At 46.5% G+C, this 16277-nt stretch overlaps 1 protein-coding gene across 1 annotated transcript; it reads right to left on the reverse strand.

Moving 5' to 3' along the window:
* Positions 1-10011: 10011 nt before the first annotated feature.
* On the reverse strand, positions 10012-16141 carry FZD7 (frizzled class receptor 7). Its single transcript, XM_072986786.2, is given in 2 exon segments — positions 10012-14633; positions 14635-16141. Coding segments are annotated over 2 exon segments (1740 nt in total). The 5' UTR covers positions 15153-16141; the 3' UTR covers positions 10012-13411.
* Positions 16142-16277: the final 136 nt, after the last annotated feature.

Raw genomic sequence — 16277 nt, forward strand, 5'->3', positions numbered from 1 at the left:
GCACTGTCATCCACACAAGCCACCCAAAAATTAAAGGATATGGCAAATGTTCATGTTCCTACCTTCAGTAGTCCCCCCCCCAATCTGGTGTACTCCAGATGTGTTGTACTACAGTTCACTTCTACCATGACTGATAGGATCCCACATTGGTTGGAGAACGATGGAAGATAATGGATGGGGCTTCTAAGCCATGCACTCTGGGTACTTTGGCAGTGCATTAAATAGTAACAGTTTCTGAGAAACTATATTTAACCTGCTTAAGGTGGTCTCCTCTCTCTCTGTTTAATGGTACACCCAAGGCTGTGGCAGCACATTCAAGGCTGTGGCAGTACTCAATTCTAATGAACCATCACTGATCACTTAAGTCTGAAGCCATGTTGTGGGTTATGACTCTCTGGCTCATCATTCCTGGTGTGTCTCAACTGGCTTTCCACAGGCAGCATCGGGTACAGAAGCAAGGAGGGACAGCGCCCCCCCCCCCGTGCCATGGGGACCACAGACAAGCCCTACAACAAGACTGACAGGACCAGAAAGGAATATGACACCAACTGTTATTCTGGGGGGCTGTTACTGTCTTGTTCCAGCTGGCTGATAGCTGTTTGTGCATCTGGGAAGCCACCTAACATGGCAGGCATGAGGAATGAGTGGCCCTCCAGATAGGGTTGGATTCCAACTCCTGTTTGTGAGTAATACAATCATGTTCCTCCATGACTGGGTAGGCCCTTGATTCCTGCTGGTGCTGAGGTAGTGGCTGTCAGGAGGATCCTCCATTCTGTTGCCCTTTGGTGCACTCTCTTCTTCCTCTCTCATTGGCTGGAGGTGTCCAACAGAGTCCAGATCAACCTTTGACCACATGACACTGGTACAAGCTATCCACAGCCCATTCATTCATTCATTCATTCATTCATTCATTCATTCATTCATTCATTCATTCATTTATTTATTTATTTAAAATATTTTTGCCCTACCTTTCTCCTTAAAAAGGGCCCATTAGGTTAATCTTCCTGCAGCTCACATCAGAAAGGGGGAAAGGTTGAGAGAGTGTAGCTGGAAGAATCTCCAAAGGCAGATAACAACACACTCCAACAGTCCTAGGGTCCTGGATGGGACCCAAGAGGGTTTGTGGGGCTACAACTCCTGTCAGCCCTAGTGAGGATAAGGTAAATGTAAAGCTTCCCCTTGACACTTTGTCCAGTCGTGTCCGACTCTAGGGCACAGTGCTCATCTCCGTTTCCAACTCATAGAGCTAGCGTTTGTCCATAGAGAATCTTCCATGGTCACGTGGCCAGTGCGACTAGACACGGAACACCGTTACCTTCCCACCAAGGTGGTCCCTATTTATCTACTTGCATTTTGCATTTTGCATGCTTTTGAATTGCTAGGTTGGCGGGAGATGGGACAAGCGACAGGGGCTCACTCCGTCGCGTGGATTCGATCTTACGACAGCTGGTCTTCTGACCTTGCAGCACAGAGGCTTCTGCAGTATAACCCACAGTGCCACTACCTCCCTTCAAGTGAGCATGCTTAATCATTTATTTATTTATTTATTATTTAAAATATTTTAATCTCTCCTTTCTCCTCAGAGGGACCCACGGTGGCTAATCAAGAATGATGGGAGTTGTGGTCCAACCTCTACAGGCCATATTTGCCCACTTCCACGTTAAGAGATCGTTCCATACATTCAAAGAGATGGTTCGGAAAAATTGGGCGAGGTAAAACAGGACATGGCCATCTGTGAGTTGTCGTCGTTTTGTACCGTCAAGTTGGAACGGACTTACAGTGAACCTAACAGGGCTTTCAAAGTAAGATGGGTATTTAAGGAGTGGCTTTAGGAGTTCCATCAACACTCCAGGGAGTGTCCATAGCCAGGTGAGGATTACAAACCCTGTTCTCCAGATCCTCTCCTCAGCACCACCAGGCCATTCCATCTGGAGGATCCTAGAAGTCGTAGTCCAGAGATAAGGAATTCCTTCAGGCTCTGTCTAAGGTCATCTTCTCTGTGAATATACTCACTATATGAAAATAGAAGGATATGTTTTATTTACTAACCTTAGGGAGAATTCTGGGTGCACAGTGAAATAAAATATTAACATGAAGAAAAATGAGCTCTAAAGTAGTTTTTCCACCTACCCACATAATAATGCTCAGTTCCAGCCTGCGATGTGTACAGGCTGAAGGGTGTCAAATGACATCCATTTTACTGGCTGCCAGTCCCGATGGAATGCTGCTATGCACAGCTCATAAAACAAGGACAGGAAATGCTGGTTGAAAACTCCTCTCCCCCCCCCCACTCGCAAAAAAAGAGAAAGAATCAGTATTGAAGGTATAGCATTAGGAGGCCTTAAAAAATTAAAATTTTAAAAATCCCCTTTCATCATGGATTACATTAAAAAAAGGTTCTGCCTTTACAGTACTTTGAGGAGACTTGCCTTTCTAGAGTGTGACTTCTGCTTCACATAATCAAAGCTGGCTTTGAACTCATCTGTGTGTGTGTGCATGTGCGTGTGTGTGCACGCGTCTATGTCTCTGAGTCTGTAACTGTATGTGTGGATATGGACGCACACCCATACTTTTTCCTTTTTTTAAATATCCCTCTGTGTGTGTGTGTGTGTGTGCATGCATGCGTGTGCACATGCACACACACACACTCTTTCATTTTGTTCACAGTTTCTTTTTTGTGAGAACACGAAGAAGTTCTGAAGAAAGCAATGTGCCGAAAAGACAGCTCAAAATGGGGAGATGCTGATAAGTGCCAGCAATTAGCACCAATATTTAATTAGCAGCCAGCTGCACCATGTGAAGGGCATTTGAATTCTGTATCATTGCTTCTCTCTCTTTTCCCCCCTTTTTTTTTCTTTCTTTCTTTCTTTCTTTCTTTCTTTCTTTCTTTCTTTCTTTCTTTCTTTCTTTCTTTCTTTCTTTCTTTCTTTCTTTCTTTCTTTCTTACCTGCATAGGAATTCTGGCAACTGCCCATGTTTTGGGGGCGGGTGGGGCGTGGCAAAAGAGGGTGTGCAAGACATTCTTGGAAAAGGGCCATGGAAGACACTCGATCTGGTTCATAGTTTAGATAAACATTTGGGAAACCGTTCAATTTGACTGTCTCCAGTGCAGACTCTATTAAAAACAAGAAGATGATTTTGGGCCAGGAACATGCTTTGATGTGTACAAAAAAAAGAAAAGGAGCAGGGGGGAAAACTATTGACAATTAGAAGTCTAGAGAAGTGTGGGTGGTACAAACTTCAAAAAGAATGTATACACTTTTTTAAAATTCATGGATAGCCTAGTCATATTTGTTTTATTACGATTATGTCGCAAGCTTCAAGTTTCTTGGCCTTGTCCTAACAAATGCGAATATATGCCAAGGATAACTTCAGAGTTAAAAAATGTGTTAAAGAGGCATTCTCATGGCAAGACTCCCTAAGTAAAGAAACCAAAATGCTTTCAACGTCCTCAGAGGCAGCATCGAAGGCTGGCAAGTTAGCTAGTTGATCAGACCACCTCTTCTAAAGCTTAGTACCCCAGAGTGTGCCAGATAGATTTAAATATAAACAGGGTCTATATGAATTTGTGGTGCATTTTTAAAAAGAGGTAGGCAGTGACCAAATCTAAATTTCCAGTCAGACCTTGCTGAAGTTTGTTTGCTTGCTTTTAACAACTCCTTGACTCTCATGGCCAATTCTGGGAGTCAGTGCTCCAAAAATTAATTTTGTTGAATTCTGCTTTCAGTCTCTGTTGTTTGAGCTGATGATTATCACAGTATAGTGTACGTCTAGATTCAAACCATGGTGCTGAACAATGAGGGTCCGAGATCAACTGTTTTGACTTGAAATGTATTTTCTTATGCTAACCTGAGCAGCAACATAAGGAGATTATGCTAAGAAGGCAAGGATTTGCAACTACTGGTTCTCCTATTGTACCCACCACCCTGTGGCTGGCTGCTATAACTTTTAAAAAGGTTTTCCGCAGGTCACAATTTTCATGTTTGAAAAGACGAGATGTTAATTCCCTTGGAGAAGAAAGCTGGTGGAGGAGCAAAGGAAATTTCCGGGTGTTGCTCATGCTTTTTTTGAAAGGATGCCTGCTTCACATGAAGACTGTCCCAGAATTGACTCTCCATCCTCTTGTAGTTGAACCAGGATTTTTCTTCATTCTGAAAGCCTGTTCATTGGGTTGTCCCCACAACCATCTCTTCTGCAACCTTTTCACCATTCAAAAGGTCCATTTAAAGGCCAATGAGTTTGGACACCTGTCAGAATTCATTCATACGCACAACACAAGTATGTACCCAGTTAGTCCTCTCTTACCATACTTCCCTGTATAAGGTGGGGAACCCTCTGAAGCACTAGACTTTGCCTACAGGGGTGGGGTATAAATTCAATAAAAGTAAAAAAGTAAAAGGTCTGAGGAGGCAGAGAGGGAGGCAAGGAAGGGTAGTCTCAGTATTTTGAGGAGACGTCCATTTGTGCAGTGCTAAATTTCATGGCATCTAGATATTATTCTCTTACTTGATAATGGGAGAGTATCTGCAGTAAATGACACAATTTGCTCTCTGCTTGTCTGGCATTTTTTTGGAATGAACCATCTTGCTCTCCACACATTTGTACACATTAATCAATCATCTGCATAGCTTCCAGGAGGAGCCATAAAACACATTATGAGAGTCAGCCCCAAGTTTCATATCATTAGCTGTGGATCTCTAGCAAAGGACCGTCAATAAAGGATAACTGTGCCTAATTCAGAATTTGAATCTGTCTGCTACTAGTGCAGTCCAGATCGTAAAGATAATGGGTGAATTGCCCAATTTCCTTCATTTTGCACTTGTTCCTGCCTGCTGATTTTAACACATAATTATCATCAACGCTGTTGTTGTTGTTGTTATTGCATCAGTTTCCATAAACTGGAGTCTGCTTATTCTAGTACAGACCTTTGTCCTAATAAATGAATGGGAGGGAGAAAAGAAATTTGTGCCACACACCCCTTCCTCAGAGACAGGAGATTCTAATCCACAAAGCTCAGCCAGAAAGCATGTCACAACTTTTAATTTTGTTCAATACATGCCGAAACAGACTTACATGGGTGCCTCGTTGAAAATGTACCGAATGTGTTAGTCTTTAAAGGAGTCTAGGACATTTTTGTTTGTTGTTGCTGTTGTAGGACAAGCTAACACAATGACTCCCTTGGAAACTGCACTATTAACAGTGCCTTTAGGCAAAGAGAGGCGGCTTCCTCAGCTGGTAGTTGGAAGGAAACTAGTCTAACAACAACAACAGAAATAGAATGATCATGTTTGTGTGTAAGGTTGATGTTTAGGATCAGCACAGCAAAGTCTGGTTACTATTCAGCACATGGCTGAGAATGAGACATCACCCTCGTTGCTTATAGAAAAATGCACTGAGAGAACATTTATTTTGGCAGGAAATATATTTTTCCATTCTATCCCACATTTGTTGTTTTCTTAGATTGTCATTTGAAAGCCCTGCTTGTAGCAGATGAAAATTTGCTTGTAATCAACCCAAGTTGTGACATGGCTTAGGTACCCTGCATGAACAAGTTGTTACAAGTCAGTTTCCTAATACCTAGAGGAGCTGGTTTATTTGTACAGTATCTGCCTCAGAAGTCAAGACTCTACTTCAAGTTTCTTTCAGTATTTAAACGTGTAAAGTCAATCCTCTGACACAAATTTGAACCAGAGTTGGGGAGAATGCTACATTTCTGCCACAAATTCAGCTTGTTCACAAGGAATTAGCAATAGCCATGAATACCATTTTAGTAAACCTCAGAGACTAAAGGCCAGTTTGTGTCTCTCAGATTCGTGGAGAGTGCAGTGTCTTCTAGTTGTCAGGAAAGCCTTGCTAGTAGGACTCCAATGAACACTAAGAGGCCTGAGGCAGATAACTGTGTTGTAGGAGATAATCCAGATCCCATTGTGCCTCCAGTGTAGGAAAAGGTGTGCTTAATAAAATATACAATCCAGTCCTACATATATTTAATTGGAAGTCCAAGTGAGACCAAGGGGACATCTCCCACATTTGTCAGAGTTGTGTTCTACCTATGCCTAGGCCCACTGAAACAAACAGGTTGGATGAAGGATCGGTTATGCTTAGAGAAGACCCTACTGAAACCAGTTTAATGTTCGAGCTGGATTCTCCCAAACATGACAAAGTTTGGATCAAACCCAATGAATCTGAACCCATCTCATGGGGTAGGGTTGCAGTCTCTGAATCTTCATTTTGTTAGTTGCTTTATGCCATGGTATATTTAGGGTCTATGAAGCTGTGGCTTCCTGTAAACACACCACCACAAAACATGTGACAACTGGCTCAGCTCTATTACTTCAAACAACAGATCAGGGTAAGAGGGCATTGCCTATCGTAAACTCTGGCCACATTTCATAGAATAGTGAAGTCCGAAGGGGCCTACAAGGCCATCAAGTCCAACCCCCTGCTCAATGCAGGAATACAAATCAAAGGATAAATGCCAGGGGGTTGTCTAAATTTCTCATGAATGCCTCCAGTGTTGGAGCACTTACCAACTCCTGAGGTAACTGGTTCCACTGTTGTACTGCTCTAACAGTTAGGAAGTTTTTCTCTGGGCTTCCATGCCAGGTATGGTACATGGCTACCAGAGAAGGCCCTTGAAGGGGCAACACTCCAATGTTGACCTTCTCCCCAAAGAAGCTAGCTTTGCACCTGCTCTTGCTTTTTTCAGAACCTGCAAAAGCCAGAGTTTTAAACTTCAGCCAAGCCTTTTTAAAAATCTGGATTTGGTACAGTGTCTGGTTTTGCTTACTCAATCACCACTGGAAGCTCATCCATAGGGACAAGTGGGGCACTGCCCCAGCTCTGATGGTACCCCCAGCCAGCCCACTCCTGCACGCCTCCATACAAGAGACAAAGAATATGTATGTGTAAATATTTGCTTAACTACCTGCCTGTGTGTTTACGTGTGTGAGAGAGAGAATTGAGGGAGAAACCACCTGGGTCTGTATGAACATGAACCTTTGTCCCGGCTCAGTCTCACCATTGATTGCTGAGCTGTCTATCCTATTAAACAGATTCGTATACATCCATTATTTGATGGTGTTTTCAATATTTGCTTGTAAGACAGTCTCATAATGCTTTGAAAGAGTGACAGTGCATTTGAATATACTGTATATAATTGCATCACCAAAACACATACACATGGCAAGAGAGATGTTATAAATGTATTACATTTAATTCAACTAGTGAGACAAAGGAGGGGAAAAGACTGATGGTAGTTTGAATAACTTTGATCAAAGTGACTACAGTACTTCGCTTCCTATATGTAGCTCTGCATATGCTGTAGGACTGTAACTCCCACCAGGCTTCACAAATATAGCCAATGATGATGGACGATGGTTGTTTCAGGCCAACATCTAGAGAGCCATAAATTGCCCACTTTTGTTCAAAGGTTATTTACTACTCCCTTCTTTTTTAATGTCTGCAGTTAACAACTAATCAAGAAAAGCAAACAAACAAAACAAACAACATTTTTTAAACACTGCATGCTTCTAGTAAATGCTGAGACTGGACTCATATTTACTACAAGAGTGAACAAAGTTTCCACACTTTGATTAAACTGGTCTGTGCAGAGTTCCAGTGTTTGGTTACCATTTGATCAAAATGGTGCCTGAAGTTAACAATAATGTGCAGTGTTTTGTAAGAGATTAAGCACCACTATCAGAGGATTTGTTATCATGAAACATAAAAATGGGAGGAATCTTCTGAACCCATGCTTACATTTACATAAGCAACTGTTTTTGTTTTTGTTTTACTTCTGAAGGACTGGATCCCCTCATATGAGCCTTCCTTAATTTTAAAATCTTAGGGCCCTTTTTTTCAGTCCCACCACACTTACAGGCACAAGGAGAGGCCTTTTTGGTGGCTAGCCCAGCCTGTGGAACTCCCTGTTGATCTTTTATATGCTATTAGTGTTCTAGTGACAAGCAAGAGCTTTTTTTTCCCCCAGGCAGATTTTGGCAATTTAATGGACTTTTGAGAATGGGGCTTTTTACTTTTAAAATATAGTTTTAAATTAAAATGTTTTAATTCAATAGTGGCTTCCATATGTTTCATGTGGGTTCAATGTGAAAAGTGACAAAAGTGACATTTTTAGATTATTTTAAGAAGTTCCTTTGCTTCCCTATACTGGAAGAAAGGAGTATGTGATGGACACACCCCTATGTGCTATCACTTGCTTACAGAGACAGGACGTGACTACCACTGACTTTCACCTATTGGGGACAAGGAAAAAGACAAAACACATTCAACAATTTCCTTTGGCCAACAAAGCACGGAATAACTGATGAAAGACAGACAGCAATATCCTCCCATTGTTTCTGGGAAATTACTTCCTTTATAAAGATGTTCTGTAATGATAACCAGCTTCTAGGAACTGCAGCTCGCTGATCACCTAGCTCTGAATGGAGCATCTCTAGAGAAGTGTTGGAAGTATCTGAAGTCAATACTTCTCAATCTTTGAGATACATTGACCTTCAGTTCCCCAAGTCCCAGATCATTGGCCATGCCTGTTGGGCTTCTGGAAATTGATATCCAAAAAATGGCAGAGGAGGGATGTCAGCAGCCACTGTCCTAGTCCGCACTCCATATGGATTCAATAAAGTCAGCCCCACTCCCACGGAAATATATGCCCCAGGCTCTACAGGTGGACTACATATGCCACTCTGGATTCCTTGGAAGGGGGTTAGACATTCATGGAGGAAAAGGCTGTTGCCTCTGTTATTGGAAGCAGGGTACCTCTGAATACCAGTTGCTGAAGAAAGAGGATGCTAAATGCACTGTTATGCTCATGTTCTGTTTATGGGTAGTGTTATGGTGGTAAATTTGGAAGTGCAAGCATTCATAATAATTATCTCCATAGCTAACACCCCACACAGTTCAAAAATGCAGGCATCTGTGTTGGTCCATATTAAAAAAATAAGCATTGTGGTGGGGAAGTTAATGGCTCTTAATTGCCTATGCTCAAATATTCTGTATTGCAACAGTATATTGTTTCTGGGAAAACTCCATCTCTCTTTCAGCAACTCTAGTAGCTTCATTTAGAGGGAGCAGGGACATCTGAAGGAGTTGGCAGATGATGTCATAGTCCTCACTGTGTGAGCCATGGCTCTCCTATATCAGTACTTATGGGCTTCCCAGAGGAATATGATCAATCACTGCAGGAACAGGGGATTGGACTAAATGGACGTTTCGCAGTTCTGCACATGTTCTTACAGATAACAGGTGGGCACAGTGTGGCCTGCAAATGATGCAACACCCAGAAAGGACACCATGGAATTCCTTCCTGCTTGGAAGAAAGTCCTTACTGATTTCAGGAAATCCAGCTTCTGGTAAGCAGCCTAACACTGCTCAGTTTGAAACCAGATTTATTTAACCTGGTGTCTCCAGATGGCTTAGAATTCTTATCTCCCTGTGAAACAAGTAAGACAACTCTCACCACCCTGTCTTGGAAGAGTGGAATTCAACTGGATCTCCTTCTGAGCAGACTGCTAGGATGGATCCAGAACATGTCATATTTTGGAGAGATTTATAAAACATTTTGCTTTTCCCTCCACCCCCAAAAGAAAACTACAATATCTATAGCCCCGCAGGGAGTGTGGCTGTGTGATTCTGGGTGTTCTAGTCTAATAAAGCCATTTTTCCAATCCCTTATTCCAAGATAGCCTCTTCCAAGAGTGTGTGGTTAGACCTGCCTTCCTCGTTGGGCACAGATGATAGGAATTCTAATACATTTGGAGACACCAGGTTGGAGAATTCTATGCTTACTTATTTAGAACGTCCATTCAGTTAAACAGCACTTACTTTTAGTGACCAAGCCAATAAACAGGACTTACTTAAAGGAAAGAATAAATGTGCTATAAATCTCTAGAGCAATGCAAAACTTGATTCTACTTAGATTTAAGAAACCTTAAATTGGTTGGTAAAAGAACATTATTACAGTATTGAGACTACCACTTTTAAATAAAGGCATCGTATTAAAAATCCATTTATTTTTGTATTCTGTACATAAGAGTCTTGCACAGGCCTTTGAAAAACAAAATCAGAAAGTAAAAACATAAATACATATATATTTTCTTACAAAATGCCAAATATACAAAATATACATACTGTACTGCGCTTTCTGCTCATTTTGTACACAAGTTAAAAATTCCCAGGCAAGCCAGGGCCTCTGATGCAGGGAGGCTGGATCGGCTGCAGAATAAGCAGGTTCTTCCTCTCCCTGCTTTAGCCTAATGCTGGACCCAGCCTCTGCCCCCTTTGATAACATCTTTCCTCCTTGCTCTTCTGTAAAGAGGTGTTTTGTTGTTTCAGAGAACTTGATCTCCAGTTCACAGAAAAAGAGGAAAGGGAAGAAGGGGAAATGATTACTGTTTTGGGAAAGGAAGGAAATAGGCGGCAGGGCTTCATAAAGCCCTAAATTCTCCAATTAGTGTTTAGGCAACAACAACAAGAAGAAAAGGCAAACCTCTTAGGTTCACAGAAAGCTAACTTTTTAACAAGCTTTTTTTTTTGCCATGTTAAATTTTAACATGATTTTAAGAGACTGGGAGTAATGGAAGCTATTAGCACTTCAGGCAGAAATATGAAAAGCTCTGGAAGTGAAACTTAATTTTCCTGGATCAGGAGCACCTTTGAAGAAAATTTTATATGTGATGATGTAGCAGAACATTTTGTCTGCAGTTTCATTTCAGAATTATGTGATATATTTAATAAGGTGTCTGTTCAGAAAAAGCAGAACACTTAAAAAAAGAAGTACACAACTTAGGAATGAGGTAAACCAATTAACTATTGTCTACCCTTCCTTTGGTTATAACCATCTGGGATATCAGGCTAAAACAAAGTAAAAATTAAAACAAATTTATTTGGAGAAGATCCCATTGAACTTATTAGGAAATACGTCTGAGGAGATACATGTAGAGCTAGCCTGAAAAACACTATGGGGCACAATCCAGAAATAATTAATTTTGATCTTGTAATCATGCCCCTCCGATGGGACTTAAATTAGATAGAGTCAACCTCAGTAGGATATGAAGCTCATGATCCTCTGGATGCCAATTCAGACATGCCAATAGGCAGGACTTAATATTCTGGTACCTATGTGTCTAGACAACAGCAGTCCTAATCATGATACGGATTTGCCGGATCAGATCAAGGGCGCTAAACAGGTCTGCAGTTGGAAATACATTTTCTAGAGAACAGTAACTCAACCTTTTTCCCAAGTGAAAACAACAGCACTTACAAACCCAGCAAATATGGGGCAGGATGGCCCTGTGAGGGTCCTTGTTTCGAAAGCAATGCGGCCCCAATCCAGTCCAGAGTTAGAAGCACTTCAAAAACCAGACTGCATTTTCATCAAATGGAAAATCACGTAAACAGGAGCACTGGAATGTGACCAAGGTGGGGCTGGCGGGGTGGGGGCAGGGAGACCCAATACATATAGTATGGTGGGGAGGGGGGCTGATTCTATATGTAAAGTGATTTTTACATATGTCCAACAGGGGGAATGGCAGCCTTGTGGGAAGAAAGGAGATATTATATAGCCTGCTTTACATATTTCAGTGGTGGCTGTTTTGTCAGGTGTTCTTAATTAAAACTCCATTACACATAGAAAAAAGGGAGGGGGAGAAGGAGGAGGAGGGGAGTCTCAGATTTCCTCACGTTAAACAGGAGACCTTCCCGAGACTTCCTTTCCCTCCATTTTCATAAAAGGAATGTGGGGCTGGGGGAGCTGAGAGCAGCTCCAGAGCTGAACCTCAACAAATTCTTTTGTTAACTTTCCCCATAAAAATGGATCCCATGCTTCTGCCTTGCTGCAAGAGAAACACACTTTTGTTTCTCTTTTGTCTCCTTTAACAAAAGAGAGGAGAGTAAAAAGCATTCTGCCGAAAATCAACATGTCACTTCTTTTTCAGAGGGCTGGGCAGGCAGCAGCTCCCCTCCCTTCCCCCCTCCCCTCCCCAAATCTTGGCAAGCTGTGCTCTTAAAATGAAGTGGGAGACACACACTCTTCTCCTCCCCCCTCCAGCTCCCTGGAGCCTATGCAGGTTCAACTCACAACACACTTGCCTTCCACAAGGTGAGAGTTTATAAGTCGCAGTTCTACACACTTACTTGCGGGCAAGTCCCACAGAACTCTCAGACAGGGGGGGGGGACCTCATGAAGAGGCCTGGGAAGGAGTTTGTTGCTGCATCAACAGCGAAGGCGCCTGTGGCTACCAATTAATGGCAGTATGAGCCTGGTGGAGTAGCGTAAGTGTAGCCCACGAAAGATCCCACTTCCATAAATCCATTTGCCTTGGGACCCTCGGCTGCGAGAACTGCTGGGGCAATGTTGTCTTGTGCCAACCTTTGTCCGAGCGTGCCTTGCCGACTGCTGGAAACTCTCGGGCAGGATCTCAGCCAGCCTGCGGCCATGCTGGGCTAAAAACCTCGGAGGGCTTCACTACCTTCCATCCTGCTCTACCTCAACCTGACTTCTTCGCTGCACCCTCAGAATACTGGACCAGATCAACAAGAGGTGATGACCTCTCATCCTAGCCCAAACCCCAGGGCAAACAGGACTCAGTTCCTGCCTGGATTCAATTATGTCAGTGGGTTCAATTAATTTGTTGGTAATGGAGGGAAGAGCTGACTGAACAGCTCAGTGGTTTAAGGTATCTGACTGTGGAGCCAAAGGCTGGGAGTTCAATTCCCCCCCCCCCCCGTGCCTCCTGCGAGTAAAGCCAGCCTGTGCAGCCTTGGGCAAACTGCAAAGTCCCAGGGCACCCCCCCCCAGAAGAAAGGAATGATAAACCACTTCTGAGTACTCTCTACCTGGAAAACCCTAAAAAATGGGTCACCATAAGTCAGAAGTGACTTGATGGCAGATGTTTATTATTATTAAAGGAGGGAATGGCCTATCCTTTTGGCACTTCTGAAATACACAAATGTGACCATGTGTTTTTTTTAATGCTTTCTCCTGCCCTTTTCCTCTCAGGTGTCTCTCATAATCTTCCAACCCTGGCACAAGTCCAGCTTATCATTTGAATGGATACTGCAGTCCTTAATTTAAAAAAAAAAACCCAATAATAACAATAAAGGGGAGAGGAAAGAAAAGACATTCTCCCTGAGACAGAAATGGTTTGTTTCTGTCTCGCAGAGCAGCCGAAAGGACACTTATTCTGCGCGCTCCAACTTGGCTAGCAAGAAAACCCCCGAGCTGGAATTTCCCCGGCCTTGTAACAGGTCTCATTTCTTGACAAGGAGAAAAGGCCACTAACAGCACCTCCTGCACCCTCCCCTCTTTCCTTCAAATCATGTCTTCTCCACAAGAAGATAAAGAGCAAGCCTCGTGGGGGAAACACAGGTCAGTGGGGGGTGAGCCCAAGCCTCATACTGCCGTCTCGCCTTTGCTGCCCGTGCTGAGTCTGTGGTAAAAGCGCCGCCAAGACTGGAGGGTCTTGCCAGTCCAGATCCAGAAGCCCGTGGTGATGCCCACAATCATGGTCATGAGGTACTTGATGAGGAAGACTGTGAAGTCGGGGCTCATGGGGGCAAAGTTGGCAGGGCAAGGGATGGCATAGCTCTTGCAGCTCTGCAGGAGCCAGGTTTTCTCCCACGCGTCCCGGAAAGCCTGCTCGTAGAAGTAGCAGGCCAGCACGATGGTGGCCGGCACGGTGTAGAGGACGCTGAAGACTCCGATCCTCACCATGAGCTTCTCCAGCTTCTCCGTCTTGGTGCCGTCATGCTTCATGATGGTCCGGATGCGGAAGAGGGAGACGAAGCCAGCCAGCAAGAAGGAGGTGCCGATGAAGAGGTAGACGAAGAGTGGGGCCAGGACGAAGCCCCGCAGGGCCTCCACGCTGTAGATGCCCACGTAGCAGACGCCACTGAGCACGTCCCCATCCACCTGCCCCATGGCCAGGATAGTGATGGTCTTGATGGCTGGCACGGCCCAGGCGGCCAGGTGGAAGTACTGGGAGTTGGCCTCAATGGCTTCGTGGCCCCACTTCATGCCGGCCGCCAGGAACCAGGTGAGCGAGAGGATGACCCACCAGATGGAGCTGGCCATGCCGAAGAAGTAGAGGATCATGAAGAGGATGGTGCAGCCTTCCTTCTTGGTGCCCTGCACCACCGTGCGGTAGCCGTCCTCAGAGAAGCGCTCCACGCAGACCACTTTGTCCTCCAGCAGGAAGCCGGCCACGTAGGCAACGGCTACCATGAAGTAGCAGCCGGAGAGGAAGATGATGGGCCGCTCTGGGTAGCTGAAGCGCCTCATGTCCACCAGGTAGGTCAGGACCGTAAAGAGGGTGGAGGCGCAGCACAGCACGGACCAGATGCCCACCAGCAGGCGGGCAAAGCGCACCTCGGCCTGCTTAAAGTACATCAGCCCATTGGGCATGTCGGGCTCACAAGGGGCCCCGCAGTCCCGCTCGCCCAGGAAGCGGTAGCCCAGGTAAGGGGGCACCTTGAGCTGGCGGGGGCAGGAGAAGGCGTAGCTCGTCGGGGGCAGGGGGTAGAAAGGGGGCCCGGGCAAGTAGGGGGTCGGGTCGGCGGGGGGCCCCCCGGGGCCGCCCGTGCCCCCTCCCCCTCCCCCCCCCTCCCCCGGAGGTGTCGGACGTGTTCTGCCCCACGCAGATCTCGCCGGCGCCGTGGACGGGGAAGTTCTCGCAGCGGAGGCGCTCCGGCCACTGGAAGCCGAACTTGTTCATGAGCGCCTCGCAGCCTTGCCGGGCGCGCTCGCAGAGGGAGCGGCAGGGCGGGATGGCCTGCTCCAGGACGGTGCAGACCGGCGCGTACATGGAGCAGAGGAAGAAGCGGAGCTCCGGCGAGCACTGGACTTTGACCAGCGGGTAGAACTGGTGCACTTCCAGCCCGGCGTCCTCCTGGTTGGTGTGGCCCAGCAGGTTGGGCAGGATGGTCTGGTTGTAGGCGATGTCGGTGCAGAGCGGGATGGAGATGGGCTGGCAGAAGCCGTGGTCCGGCACCGAGATCCCTTTCTCGCCGTGGTAGGGCTGCGCCCGGGCGCCTCGCGTTGCGGCTCCCCAAAGGGCGCCCAGGAAGAGCGCCAGGCCCAGCGGGGGGGTCCGCCGCCTCCTTCCTGCGCCCGCGGCTGCCCGGCCCATCATCATTCCCCACAGCAGGGCAGCGCCAGGAACCACGCGGACACAGAGACACTCACGCGCGCCCCCGCCCGCACCGTCCCCCCCTGCGAGGGCAACGCCGGTGCCGGGCGAGAGCAAGGAGGGGAGGAGGAGGAGGTCTTCTTCACCGCTCAGCCGCGCTTTGCGGCAACGGCATGGGGGGGGGTCCCGCTCCTCCCAACAGCCGGCCACGAAAAGGGGTCAACGCGGCGGCGGCAGGGCTGCTTCTCCTCTCCGGGCCGCCTGCTCTCGGGTGGGTGGGCGGGAGGGGGCGGATCGCTGGCGCTGATGATCTCTCGCCAAGAGCGGGGCGAGAATCTGGTCTCCGGGGCTGCAAACCCCGCCGCCGATTCCCGAGTCTCTCTCTCTCTCTCTCTCTCGTCCTCTTCCCCGAAAACGTACGCCGGCTCCTCCGGCCGAAATCTGCCTGCTCCGCAAAACCGCAGGCGGGGGGACTTCTGGTGTTCTCTCAGTCACGAAATCGGTCCCGCCGGCCCGGGGGTGTCACAAAAGTTTGTGGGTGGCGGCGGCGAATCAACAGCCGAAGGAATCCGTTGCGAAGTCCCTCCGTGATGACTTAAGCGGCGCCACTTTCCAGCTCCGCTGTTCAGCTCCTCCACCCCGACTCCTTCTTTTTTTTAAAGCCTCGGATTTAGGATCGGAGTTAAACGGATTATTCTTGCTTCTTCCGTTTGATCCGTGTATTTTACTCGAGGGACTTTCAACACACACACATATATATATATATTGAGAGAGAGTTGGGCGCTAAATCCAATTACAGCCGCCGTCCTCCTTCCGCCAGCGCTCACTCGACTAGTTCTTCACCCTCCGAGACCTGGTTTAAGAGGGAGCCGAAATATCCCTCCGGCGCCCCCACACTTGGCAGCTCCAGCCCGTCTCTCCGTCGGCTGCGGAAGGGAGCTGGAACAGGCGAGGGAAGGCGCGTTATCCGAGAAGTGGGCGGGGGGGGAGGAGGGAGGTGGAGAGAAAGGAGAAGGTTGGGGGGGGGGAATAAAGGCCACCTATATGTCTGAGCGGTCCACGGAGCTCCGCCCTTTCGCCCCTCGCCCATTCACAAACCAAACAGGGGGCGGGCCGTAGAATCTCCGCGCC

The sequence above is a fragment of the Pogona vitticeps genome, chromosome 1 (assembly GCF_051106095.1).
Source record: "Pogona vitticeps strain Pit_001003342236 chromosome 1, PviZW2.1, whole genome shotgun sequence".
NCBI classification, from domain to species: domain Eukaryota; kingdom Metazoa; phylum Chordata; class Lepidosauria; order Squamata; family Agamidae; genus Pogona; species Pogona vitticeps.